Genomic DNA, 12904 nt, shown 5'->3' with positions numbered 1-12904 from the left:
CCACCTCTGCCAGTAACTTCCCGCTGCATCCCTGGACATCTCCACCTGCGAGTGTTCATCTGCACAGGCTGAAACACACAAACACTGACAGGGGCACACGCACACACACGCACACACACGCACACACACGCACACACACACACACACACACACACGCACACACACACACACACACACACACACACACACACGCGCACACACACACAAACTCTCCAGGATGAGAAGCCAGTGGTGTGCACTGCCCACAAACCGTGAAATTGTGTGGCTGAGTTCTGCCTGTCAGGCTGAGGAACAGGAGAGTGGAGCCTGTCCCTCTTTTTCTGAATCCCCGACTTATGTGCACACGTATGCGCGCACACACACACACACACATAAGTGCACGGACAAATAAATTATTTGAATAAAATAAGTGGACTTACCATTTTGTTATTGATTTCATGAAAGTGAATTTCACAGACTTTCTCTACGATGTCTTCATTCTCAAAAGTTATGAAACCAAATCCTACGTAGAGAGAAACAGAGAAGGGAGGGGAGAAAGGGAGAGAATGAGTTATTGAGGAGAACTCGAGCCACTCGAAGAAAATGCACCACAAGATTGAATATTATCAAGCGCCAGATCCCAGAAACTACAGTAGGAGAGCACATCTGCAAAGAACAAGTGAACAAGACAGACATTGTCCCCTTTAAATCAGAAATTTGATGAAATCTGCCACATTATTAAGGGCACTCGAGGACCCCTTCTACAAAAAGACGACGGAAAAACAGCACAAAGCTCATTTAATGAGATTCAGGCAGCGAGGGCCCAGCATCTGAATTTCATTAAATGCATTTTGTGTTCTTTTTTTATTGAAATTTCAGTGTATAACAAGCCCTCGTTTTTATGTTAATGCAGGTCTCAGAATGAATGCATCATTGACAGTGGGATTTTCATGCCATATTTATAGGATAAAAGCCTCACCCTGCTTTCAACCCAAAGACACAGAGACAAGATGGCTTCAGACTTTTCAACACAAGTTGATTGCAATGCTCTCTTCAATGTTTTGATGGAGATGCACAAGGCAATCTAGCCTCTGTATAGCCAGGGTTAAAAGAAATTCAGATATTCTATTACTTTTGCAAAAGAGGAAACTGGAGAAAAGAAATACTGTCAGTGAATAAAGCAGCAAGTGGTCGTGAAAGGAGATGAGATTCTTTTCAATCGAGTAAACAGCTGACGATGGAGTAAAATCACCTCTGTTTAAACAGCTGTCTCCACAGACAACACACCACCTGACACACACGCTAAGCAGACAGCGCCTCCCATTTATTACCACAGAAGGTCAGGTGATATGTACCCGAATGCAAACCAGACATTAGAAACACCACCTGTTGCTTGAAAATGGTTTTCTGACAGCGCATTGGTTCTACCACTAAGACTGGCACAGCCCAGAATAAAGATGTCACTTATTGGTTGTTTGACTTCCTGTTTACAAAAGTGAAAAAAACCCAACAACTCAACTATAATCCAGTAGTCTCTTAAGCAGCTTATTCTGTAAACCAGTGAAATGCTCCAGAGAGACACAGCTTTCTTTGTTATGGGCTGCTGCTGACTGGTCATCCTGTTACAAATACTGGCATTTACAGTTCTCTCATAAAGTGTTTATCGCTACTGGTCCCCCCCCTCCCCCCCAGCCACTCCTCCCTCTCCATCTACGCCTCCATAAATAACACATCCTTCTGCAACTGACAGAAGCGAGAAAATATCCAAACAGTGAGGGTCAGGAGCTGATTAAACACGGACAAAATCTAATCTGATGAGATCTTATGAGACAGAATATCAATTTCCAGTGAGACATCTCAACATTGGGTTTGTGACATGTGTGAGGTGGGGAGTGGGCAAGGCACTGGGGATGAAGGCAGGTAGACTGGAATGGTGGGTGGGGGGCGATCTCTCCTCCTGCTCACTCCACCTTCATGGTAGCGAAAGGAGCACTTTTGACAAGCAACAAATCAACCGCCAGGAGTAATTTGTCACAGAGGACTAGGTAGAGAGAGTGGAGTTCGAGGGGGGAGGGGGTGGGGCAGGAAGGGAAAAGAGAAATAGGTGGAGATGAAGGGGAGGCGGGAGGCTAGACAGAAAAAGTGACAGGGAAGGAGGTTAACACACATGGCCTCTGTCAGCACACTCCTTCCTGCTGCTACAGGCAGCTCCTCTATCAACTGACAGGACATTTTCCACTGCACCATTACATCCAGCGGGGTCAGTGCCAAGACAGCCCACCACAGACACCACAATCAGCACCCTTCTACCCATGAATGCATCTGTTTAAATCCACAAAGGACATATTTTTCTGCTCCAAACTACATTTGGAATGTGTTTTGCCCGCATCATGTTTTTTTTTCTTTCCCCCTTCCTCCTGGTTTAGCCCCCCTTTCGAGCACCTGGACCCCTGTCCCTGCCATTACGCCCCACTTTCCCTCTTCTGTCCTATTTTACAGACTTTTACAGACAATTACAGAGCACAAAATAGCACCAACAGGAACATTCCTCTCTCCTGGCCTGCTCCAGCAGGGTGTCAGCAAAACAAGATTGTTCTCATATATGCCATCCGTCCTCTCCCAGCGCTCTCATGGCAGGAGAATGACCTCCACCAGACTATTAAAGACTGTCAGCGCCGACAGACACGAGAAGAGAGGTGTCAACACGCTCACACTGAAGAACCTGCACAGCTTAAACAATGCCCTGTAAATGGAAACACGTAGATATCTGCAGGGAGGACTGATAATAGGTGTTGTGTGGCTACTGGTTGGGGCCTCTAGGCTGCACTTTCTCACACTTATTAGTGAAAAACCTGCCTCGGCTCCATTTTGCCAACACGCAAAGTGGGCAGGGAGCCCACTTTCATGGGCTTTTACTGTCTTCATCATACTTGTTATTTAGTTCACACTTATTCCAGGTTTCTCCACCTCTGCTGCTTCAGTACTTTACCCCCCCCCCCCCCACTTCACCTACTACAGTACCTCTAAACCTGGTGAAAAAAGGGAACTGTTCTGTTGGATCCCTCAACTGGATAAAATGTTTGTACAAACTAAACCTGCACAGGGGATATTAAGCACAAATTAATGACAATATGAGTCTTTTTGTGTGGACAGAGCCCCAGAATTTAAAACTATTAACGTTTTAGTTATAGAAATATTTTTATTGTGTAGTGACTTTTGTATAGTGGTTGAAATGACTCTTTTTCACACTTGCACATATATAAATGTCAGCACTGCCTACATTTAATTTTTTAATTTTTTTCAAGATTATTTGCTGTAATGTGATTAATAATTTACAGCTTATATGAGGAGTACACATCTCTTCCCGCACCAGCCCAACCAATGACAGTAGCTTCACTGTAGAAAAACAATTAAAAATTACATTTCCAGGTCAATCGGAAAACAAGATCATGTCTTTTTTTATTGTATAGTTATAAACTGCTTTTGTGAGCAGTTTGAAAAAAAAAAAAACCCTGACATTGTCAATAACTGTGGCAGGATTGCAAAAAAAATCTCACTAAATGTGTTTTATAATGAATTTTAAAAATGCAATCTCACAAAACCGCAAAATCTTTCACAGTTCATGTCTGTCACATTGATTTGTGTGGACTGCTGCCAAATCAGCACTACGGGTGTGTGTCTGTGCTTGTGTGTGTGTGTGTGTTTGTCGTTGGGAACTGTTTGATGACTTTCCTCCCTGTTTTCTCCGTGATTTAACACATGGTGCATTTAGCCCCCCTTTTATGTAGAACACCACTGAACTGTCTGTGACGGTCTTTACCATAACAAGGAGGTGCCGTGCTGATGTATGGCCTAATGTAATGCAGGCTGGCTGTTATGATGACTAAAACTCACAGAAAATAGCAACCATGAAGTCTGTGGTGATTATTCAAAATTCCAAGGTCATTACTGATTCCATATATTGAGTTTCAGTACAAGCTGATGTAAGGCTTGAACAATATGTGGTGTATACTGCATGTGAGATGAGGAGCCAACCTGCTGTGGGCGTCTGACAACCGGTCGCCTCCATACAGAGACAGGAAGTGGGGCATCCTGGAGAAAGTGTCAGACATGTCCCCTGGCGTACAGCATGAAGGGAACAGAGCTCACCATGAAGGGCTCTATAGGTCATCGGTGCAGGCTACATGCAGGCACAACTGCTTCCTCCGCTAATTCAGCTGTAATTATGCATGAACAAACTTGTCCAAGGATGGGTTTATGGAGGACTTCTGTTCTGTCTGTCTTTGAGTGTCGCAGGCTCTGAGCCACATCTTCTTTTAATGCAGCAGAGCAGAAAGAAGCAGTCCAAACACCCAGGGCGCAGTTAGAGGCCTTTGATCAGTATTTCCGTCTGCTATTACCAGAGATCCAGAGCCCCAGGCGTTAATCCCCTGTTTAATACAGTTAACATCATGAACTCTCGAAGAGCACAGAAGATGTACAGCAGAGAAAAAAGGAGAGGGGAGGATCAAACTGAAGGAATTCTGTCATCAGAAATGGCCAACTCTTACCTTGGAAACTGGAATAGAGCATTAGAGACCTTGAAACACTGTAAAATCCTTGAAAAGACCAACGAAATAAAATAGCAAAAGCAATCCACAAATGACAGTAAAATCATACAAAATATTCACTTGAACTGCCAAGATCATAAACTCAGCAACAAAAGGTGTTCAAAATGATCAACGTCTGACAGATTACGTAAAAAGATACTAGGCACTATTTTTGATTTTTTTGATTTTTAAATTTAATGTCTAATTAAGTGTGTATAATATCAGAACAACACACGACCGAGCTCTACAGAGAAGACCGAGGACCCACTGGACTGCTGTGACCCTGATCTAAAGTGCTTACATCTTCAAATATTCTTTTTTGGGTGTTTATGGATTACTGCTTTCAGCCTGTTGTCTGGGCGCTTTGAAAAGTGAGAGAAAAGTCACCTTTCCTTTGGATAATTGCCTCCACTGAACTTAAGCTGCCCCATGATTATGTAGCAGGAGAGAAGCTGAAGCTTACAGATTTGGTGTTTGGCAGTAATGAGGGTTCTTCCCAAGTTTACAAAGTGGTTAAAAGTACAGTGAAAACGGAGAGCGAGACAACAACGGTGCAGCTGTGGTGCTGTTGAGACACCTTTGACCTTTGGTCCTGGTTGAGGACCAACACATAGAAGAAACAAGACATAATAAACTTCATCAGAAATATTGCAGCCATACCTTATGTAATCTATATGGTAGACACGTGCTCTTGTTTGTGTGTATGCAGCGACTTTTAAAGTGGGACAGTGGAAATTGATGGCTAGCTCTGAAAGCTGACCTACATAGAGGCACTGACAAACTAGTTTCCTCAGTATGCACGCTGAGCCTAGTTGTAAAATGCAGAGAAAGCAGCATATTTATGTTGATGTAATCATTCAGGGAAAGAAACACCTGGTAGGTCTGCTCATTTATACCGTTTTCACTCTGGACTCTCATCTTTCTCCTATATTAGTCAGTCTATAAAAAAATACAGCGCTAGGATAGATGGTATTAGGTAAAAACACTATATAGCACCGTTATCAAAGGCAATTGGCCAAGTCTTATAACAATGTATAGATATTTTTATATCTTATGTCATTTTATTAAAAAAAGGCAACACTGTGGGAGTTCAGAATGATCACATTATTTTCATATTCCACTTCACCCAAACCAGGCAATGAAGGGCTCATTTCTGAGCAAAACACACCGAGATGCTCCGTTATTGCCCTTGCACACATGACCTGGCACCTAGTCACGGTCATTGTGCCATGAAAATTGAGCTTGATATGGATTTTATCGCCGGTCAAAACAAGATCCCGTCGTCCATGTCCACCAGAAATGTCAAGTTCCTGAGATGCACAATGTGCTTCTGAAGACTTAACACCTTATGTTTGTGTGCAGGGAACGCGTGCATGAAGGAGGAGTGCATTTTATTAAGCGATACTCTGAAGCATATATGAAGAGTATATGGTCCACCTTGGAATCTGAAACTTCCTCCTTTTATCTGCGGGGTGTTTCTCAGTGGCGCCTCACTTAAATTGCGTTTGACAGTGCTGTAGAAACAAACTGCAAACCTGAGCTAATCGATGAAGGGACCTCTATCCATGATAAGGTGATGGAAAAATTAATGTTGTCTCCGCTGGCGTAATCCAATTCGGCTGGCTAATATCCATAGCACAAACACACATTCCCGACACACAGCCAGACAAACAGAGATATTGGCCATGTGGCGATAAACAAACACGGGCTCAGAGACGGACACATCTTTTTAGCCACTGCTATCCCACCATCTCTTCACGATGCCAATGCAACAGCCCGGAGACATACTGTATCTGACTGGGGAACGTATCTCACATAACAAACACGTGCAAGGTTTGTCAAACATAGCTGAGGACAAGGCGGGACAAAAATGTTAGAATATGATGTAGGAAAGGGTGCAAAACCAACCTGAGAATAATTGCTCGGGCCGATAGAATTCCTTTTACGCAAATGGAATATCAGTGTAATGAGATCCAAGGGTTTGACCCACAAGAGGATTCTTCATTGAGAAATGTCAGAAGCTTTTGTGCCACGCAATAGGCCTATCTTAATAGATGTCTCAATTTCTATTAAATACAGTAACCACTGATGCAGGGGGGGAGGCGGAGGGACGTGGGGGCAGGGGCCTTTCCATAATGCTTTGAGACGGCCTGATGGATTTCTTTTGAGGTGAGAAGCAAGGTGGGATTTGGAATGAATAACACTGATATGCACCTTTTGTGTTTGCTGACCTATTGATACGGATATCAGTTTCATCAAACCTGATTTGCATGTCTCACTCCTGACAAAGGTGGAGAATAAGAAAAGGGGATTAATGAGGAGAAAGCGGTGGCAAATGGAAGAAAAAAAAAATCAACTTTGTAGTTGAAAAATCTGGGTTTCTTTTGGTCTGAACGGAAGAGTGGACAGGATACCGCGGATACTTCCAGCAGAGCCTCTCCAGGGATTCACTCAGGGACTAAAAGCATTTAATCAAAATAATCCTCTACAAACAACAAGGCCTTAAAGCAATGAATTACGTGCAATGGGGGTTGCAAAGTAAAATCGATTCATGTGAATTAGGCCTCTCAATGCCTGCATGGGCAGATTGTTATTAATATTTAAGCACGGGGTATATTTAAAGGCGTGACACAGTAGCAGTTCATCTGAAATGAAGAACACTGATGATGCCACTTTGCAGAGGCCCATTACCATTTAGCAGAGATTGCTTTCACTGAGTGAGCCAAATGCTCAGAGGCGGAACTGCTGCCTGTGTTTACTTTACAGATGCTGTTAAGGTGTTACGTTAAAGAAAAACTACCGCTCTCCAAGAAAACCCCGGTCCACTCCAGCTCAGACACGCTGCCGCTCAACTGGTGACATCACTGGCTCATCAAGGATCGCGTGCTGATGTCGCTGCGATAGTATTGACCCTTGTAATCAGCACCCGTCTCATCACGCCTCCGTGTTCAGAGCTGTAGGCTCCTTCAGGTAAATCAGTCCGCTCACAACAGTCAGACTTTAATTGTTCCTTGTTACCTGCACTATAATAAGAATCTGCAGCATCGCCATAGCGTCCCTATCATTTATTTATGGCCGTTACCGATTTCTGTTTGAGTTTTATGCCTGTTTATGCAGTTTAATAGCATAGAAACAAGAAGCAAATATTTAAAAGTCCACTGTCACTCAAACATTTTGGGATGTGCTACATGTAAATGAGGCGTGCCACACAGTCCCCTGATGAGGCGTATGCAACACGGGCCACCCAGACTGCCGCCTGTTTGCTCCGGCTCTGTTGCTGCACACAGGGTATTACAGCCTCAGCTGGTGTCATTTACTGAGACACTAATGCCATTCCACCACCAGATGGATCTTATCATTAGCTTGGTGCATTAAGTTAATGTATATAGTGCTAATTTAAACATTTCCATACCATATGCACAACTTAAATGGGGACTATTGAACATAGTGTGTGTGTGTGATTGGTGCTCAGGTCATCAATGGGAACGATACTAATGAATCTCCACAGAGCAAAAACATTTATTGGATTATTTTTTTAGTTCAGTTCAACTTCAGTTCCTTTTAAGATGCTTTCATGCCCCATACAGCCATAGGCCTTATAGCTGTTCATGTACACACATCCATGCAGCTGCAGTCAGCTGACACAGACCTTCATCACATGTATTATTTGGCAACACTTGAACACGTCTGCAAGTGAAAAAGGCTGAATTCTCGTCTTCTCATTGAAATTAATTTTTAAGTCAGCCACTTTGCAGAACAGGAGCTAATTTCAATCTCAAAGCTGACATCTGTGGGAGCACCACATCATCCGAGTGCAACAGGGGCAGAGGACAGCAGGCGTTCAAATGAGAAGCAGCAAAAGAAGAAACAAGTTAACGACCAAAAAGGAGGGAGAAATGTGGTAAATGAAGAGGTGACAAAAAAAGAGGGATTTCGTGACCTCAGCGACCATGTTTCCATCTGGAGCAGAGCTGCTTTTAGATCTTCCTGGAGTAAAAAGGACAGTTGAGGGAAGGGCAGGAAGAGCAGCTTTTGCAGATAGAAGCTGCGCATGTTTATTCATGCAGCGAAACAGCTGAGGTTTTGGAGAGAGCTTCAAAGACGAGGATGGCTGCACATCCTGCATGGCCTTCTCTTCTGGCTGGGCTTTCTGCATTTGGCCTTTGACTAAGGGCCTGATCAATCCCCCAGCATGCTGCCAGGCTCTGGACCCTCCCATCCCTCCCTAGCACCAAGAGGCTGCTCTTTGAACGAGTCCTGCCAGGGGTCACCCTCCCTGTGCTTCATCATCTTAAAGGTCAGGCACAACAAATGGCAGAAAAGACAGTTCTGTCCATGACCATAAAACTGCAGCTGACCACCAAGCAGGACAAGGTGCTGACTTTGGATGTGACTGGAGGGTTGGCCGCCTCTATCCTAAACACTGTAGGTACATCCAGAGCAACCATTTTGTTCCTTCAACATTTTTGTGCACATTAACTGCAAGAACATGTCCCAAAAACGCTATAAAAACTTGCGATGTGGCAAAGCTGCTTCGGAAAATCCTTCTGTGGATTTGGGTGACTGGAGTTAGTCACACATTTAACCCAGCAGAAGCAGCACACCAGACCGTGGGATAAGTAGTAATTATTTTGTGATAAACACACTTATAAAAATGCAGCAAATTAGGGATAAATACCTGTCTGCTTTAATTGTGACCCATCCTCTCTGTGGTGAAGCTAAATCAGACCATTTATGACACATAATTAGAGGATTGTCAGTGTTTTGGAATACTGGATGCTTGTGGCTTTTGTGCACTGCTTAAAAGATATGCTAAATATGTTCTGTTCAATGCTACGATGTTAAAGCTGTGATGCTTCTTGGTCATTGGTTGTCTTAACTGACATGTAGGAAGTTCATTTGGGTACAAGATACTCAAAATTCATTTACTTACAGACAGCTCTGGAATAAAACATGCAGGAAGGAAGCAAACTCTAAAGAAGGAAGTGAAGTGACTTGAGCCTTCGTGTGGACCGCACCTGCATCTTTTCAATTAAATGGCTTTTATTTAAAATGACAGCTTTTCAATTTAATGAAATGACGGTGCACACCTGGTCTCTGCCACTCAAAGCAGAGATCAGGTGTGCCATTGAGCAATTTACATACTTATGCCAGGAAGTTGTTCCCTTGAAAAACAAGACAAGATACACAAAATGGGTCTTCAAATGGCGTAAAAATAATTAAAATCTGCAAAATTAAGTAGAAAATCGAACCACCTGGTATGAAGATCAGGGTGTAAAAACATCGGGGCAGAGTTAAAGCCAGACAAGAACTAAATGGTGTGAAAAGTACTTAACAAATACTAAAAAACAAATGAAAGAATGTTAACACAATAAAGCTACTGATGTGTCCATTCTGAACCTAATATGGGTGGGCAAAATAAATGAAAACAAGTGCAGGTGGAGCTATTCAACAGTAGATATTTGATCCTTTCAAAATAAGACAGCCCGGTTGAAAACAGAGATTTTCCGCATCCGTCTAATCAGCTAAAGTAATCTGTAAATAATACGCTGTTGGGGACGGTGCTACATAATTAGAATACAGCTGTTGTTATGTTAATGTTATTAATTATACCTGTGCTTTAAACTGTGTTTGCTTAACAAAGGCCGGCAGACTGAATGCACCAGTGTCAATGTGAAACCAGCCCGCCTCTCTACGAGGCGAAATGAGGGGCTTTTTTCCACACTGCTGATAATGCTGAGTATTGTTCTACTTTACTTTGATGCATCCGTGTGTGTTTTCGACGTTATCGCATGTTTTAATTCGATAATGCGGCGGGTAGGTTCAAATTGGATTCCCGAGAAAGTGCAGCTTCTTCGTTCTGGGTCTTAGGGAGTCATTCGCCAAGCAAATCATCTCAGCAGAGTGCACAACGATTTGTTAACCTCAAACGCAAACTAGATTATGGAACCCAAAGTAGGTACAATCAATCAAACAGCTAGAGACACCAGAACACCTCTGTGACTGCAGCAAGAGAAGAAAAGAAGCCCAACTGATGAAAAGATTGACATTTCACTGCCGTCCACAACGTGCAATCATAAGATGCACACGTTGAGTAGTTTAAAAAGCCATAAAATACCTCTGTTTCATCAGCTGCCAAGGTTGGAAATCTATTGGCAGTGTGCAGTGTGAGCTCTGACAAGTCTGGCCATCTAGAGGAGATGTGTGGTGATTATCTGGATAGGCCTACTCTGTCTGTCTGGCTGCTACTGTGAAGACACACTGCCAGAATATTTGCCTCTGGCTCCCAGGACTGAAATGGCCTCTAAAGCCGACTTCTACAACTGTGAAAGACTCTCCTCATTTCCGAGCGAGTGGGAAACCACAATGCTGGGGCCGCCTTCTAGCACGTGTGTGCGTCTCAAACGGGCATGCACACAAGTGAACAAAACATATCAAGACATGTAATGTGACATAATGTCTCCCCCTGCTCGAAACCCCCCCCTCCCCAGCTGCTCGCCCACATGCCACAGATCCCCGCACCATGTCTAAACAGATGCTCCATCAATAATGCCTGCTTGAATGCCACACACCTCCCCGGTGCCCAAAGTGGGAAGAGGAGAGTGGATGAGGGAGACGCGGCGAAATGAATGAGCCTGCTCGGGAGAGGGACGAGGGGGACGAAGAATGGGCGAGGGCCCAGAAGCTTGAGTGACTACTGAGAGATGGATTGGCCACACCAGAAGATGCTCAAGGACCAATGAACTTGGGGATGAAGTGTCCTTCTTGTCCCATCTGCTCCTAATAGTGGGAGTGAAAAGAAATTTCCGTGTTACCCCGACCTACGGGAGAGATCTGCTGGAAGACGGACAAAAGAGGATCAAGTTGGGTAGGCAGAGCGAGGGGGTGTGGCTATATACAGCACGCTTGTGTTTCAGTGTGGAGTATCAACCTTAAGAGGAATAATGTAAAGGGGATCCAGGCTGAGCTGAGGTGCTGGTCCTGATTACACTGGTTCATCCTGGAACGTCGGCGTAGCGATCTGATAAGAGGCTCAACCCCTCTCTCTCCATAGACGCACGTCTTCATCACTACAGCATCTTCTCCACTGTGGGGGTTTTTCAAAGGGCACCTTTCATTTTTTCCAAGCTGCCTCACGCCGTAGCGCGAGCTGCTCGTTCAGCGAGTTGATTTTATTCTGAGCTAGGAAATGCTAAGGCTGCATGTGGTGGTCAGCAGTCTTGTGCTGCTGCTCACTTCACCTTAAAAAATGCTTTTCTGTAAGCCGCCTTTGAGTTTAACGGGGAAAATGTGGGAAAGCGATCACAAGCGCATTCATGTCGAACATTGCAGAGGACAGATTCATCTTCATGAAGCAAAACTTTATCAAAAGAAGTGAGAAACTTTTGATTTGAATAAATCTCCCACGACGAGTGTGAACAACACAAGGGTTGAAAGTGGGATGGCAAACAACGAATGCATGATGAATATTTTTCCCCATTTTTGGGAAAAACAGGTCTGACTGAAATCCGTAGGTATGAAAAATTGCAGCATCATTCCGAGCAGCGTTTTAACATATCCATCAGGCGTCTCTTCCCGCGTGTGTCTGCCCACATCACCAAAACTGTCCCGTATTAGGTGCACGCAGAAAACACATCCACGCTCCTGCTGCACCACCCCTGTTGTCATCATCCATCATAATCCAGACCTGCCTTCCACTGGCTGTCAAAACTGCTCAGGACAATTCACTTAGACAGTGTCAGCCCAACTCTAATATTTTACCAGCCACTATAATGAGCACTGGCCTCAAGACCCAGGGAAACAAACACATGGCTCCCTGCTCTCACACTGGTTCTTGCATCCATGACTTTGCTGCCGCCATTCCAATTTTCCTGTTGCCAGAGGTCATATGATCCTAGAATGGTCAGCCCTCGCCAGCTGGGAATGCAACCGCTGAGCCTACATAATATTGTATTTGGTTTATCTGAGCTATGAGCCGTGCTCAGGAAGAGAAATGTATAATAACAACGGAAATAATAATAGTGGCATAAACTTCAGAAATCCTAGATCACATTATTAAATATCAGCCTCTAAATGAGTGGATTTATTGTAAAAAAAACAAAAAACAAAAAAAAAAGAGTTTTTTTTTAAGTGTATGTGTCACATCATGCATTATGCTGGTAAACTGACAGTCCTACAGGCTTGTTGTTGGTGCTCCACAACACCCCTTAATTTAGTTTTCATGACCTTAAATGCACAGAGGACACGCACCCTCATTATTCCAACTAGTTGGATCTTTAATTCTTCCCAAATAATTCTCAATTGGAATAACATTATCAGTTAAGTTAGGGCTGCGG

General features: G+C 43.8%; 1 protein-coding gene across 9 annotated transcripts in view; it reads right to left on the bottom strand.

Annotated features, from left to right (window-relative positions):
* msi2b (musashi RNA-binding protein 2b) overlaps positions 1-12904 on the bottom strand; it is a 182195-nt gene that overhangs the window by 48662 nt on the left and 120629 nt on the right. For all 9 annotated transcript variants that reach the window (XM_029848482.1, XM_029848483.1, XM_029848481.1 and 6 more), the window contains exon 8: positions 420-502. In XM_029848482.1, the coding sequence (XP_029704342.1) occupies positions 420-502 (83 nt within the window). The remainder of the gene's footprint in view (positions 1-419; positions 503-12904) is intronic.

This window comes from Takifugu rubripes, chromosome 15 (assembly GCF_901000725.2).
Source record: "Takifugu rubripes chromosome 15, fTakRub1.2, whole genome shotgun sequence".
Classification (NCBI taxonomy): domain Eukaryota; kingdom Metazoa; phylum Chordata; class Actinopteri; order Tetraodontiformes; family Tetraodontidae; genus Takifugu; species Takifugu rubripes.
This window is presented reverse-complemented; position numbering and strand designations above follow the sequence as displayed.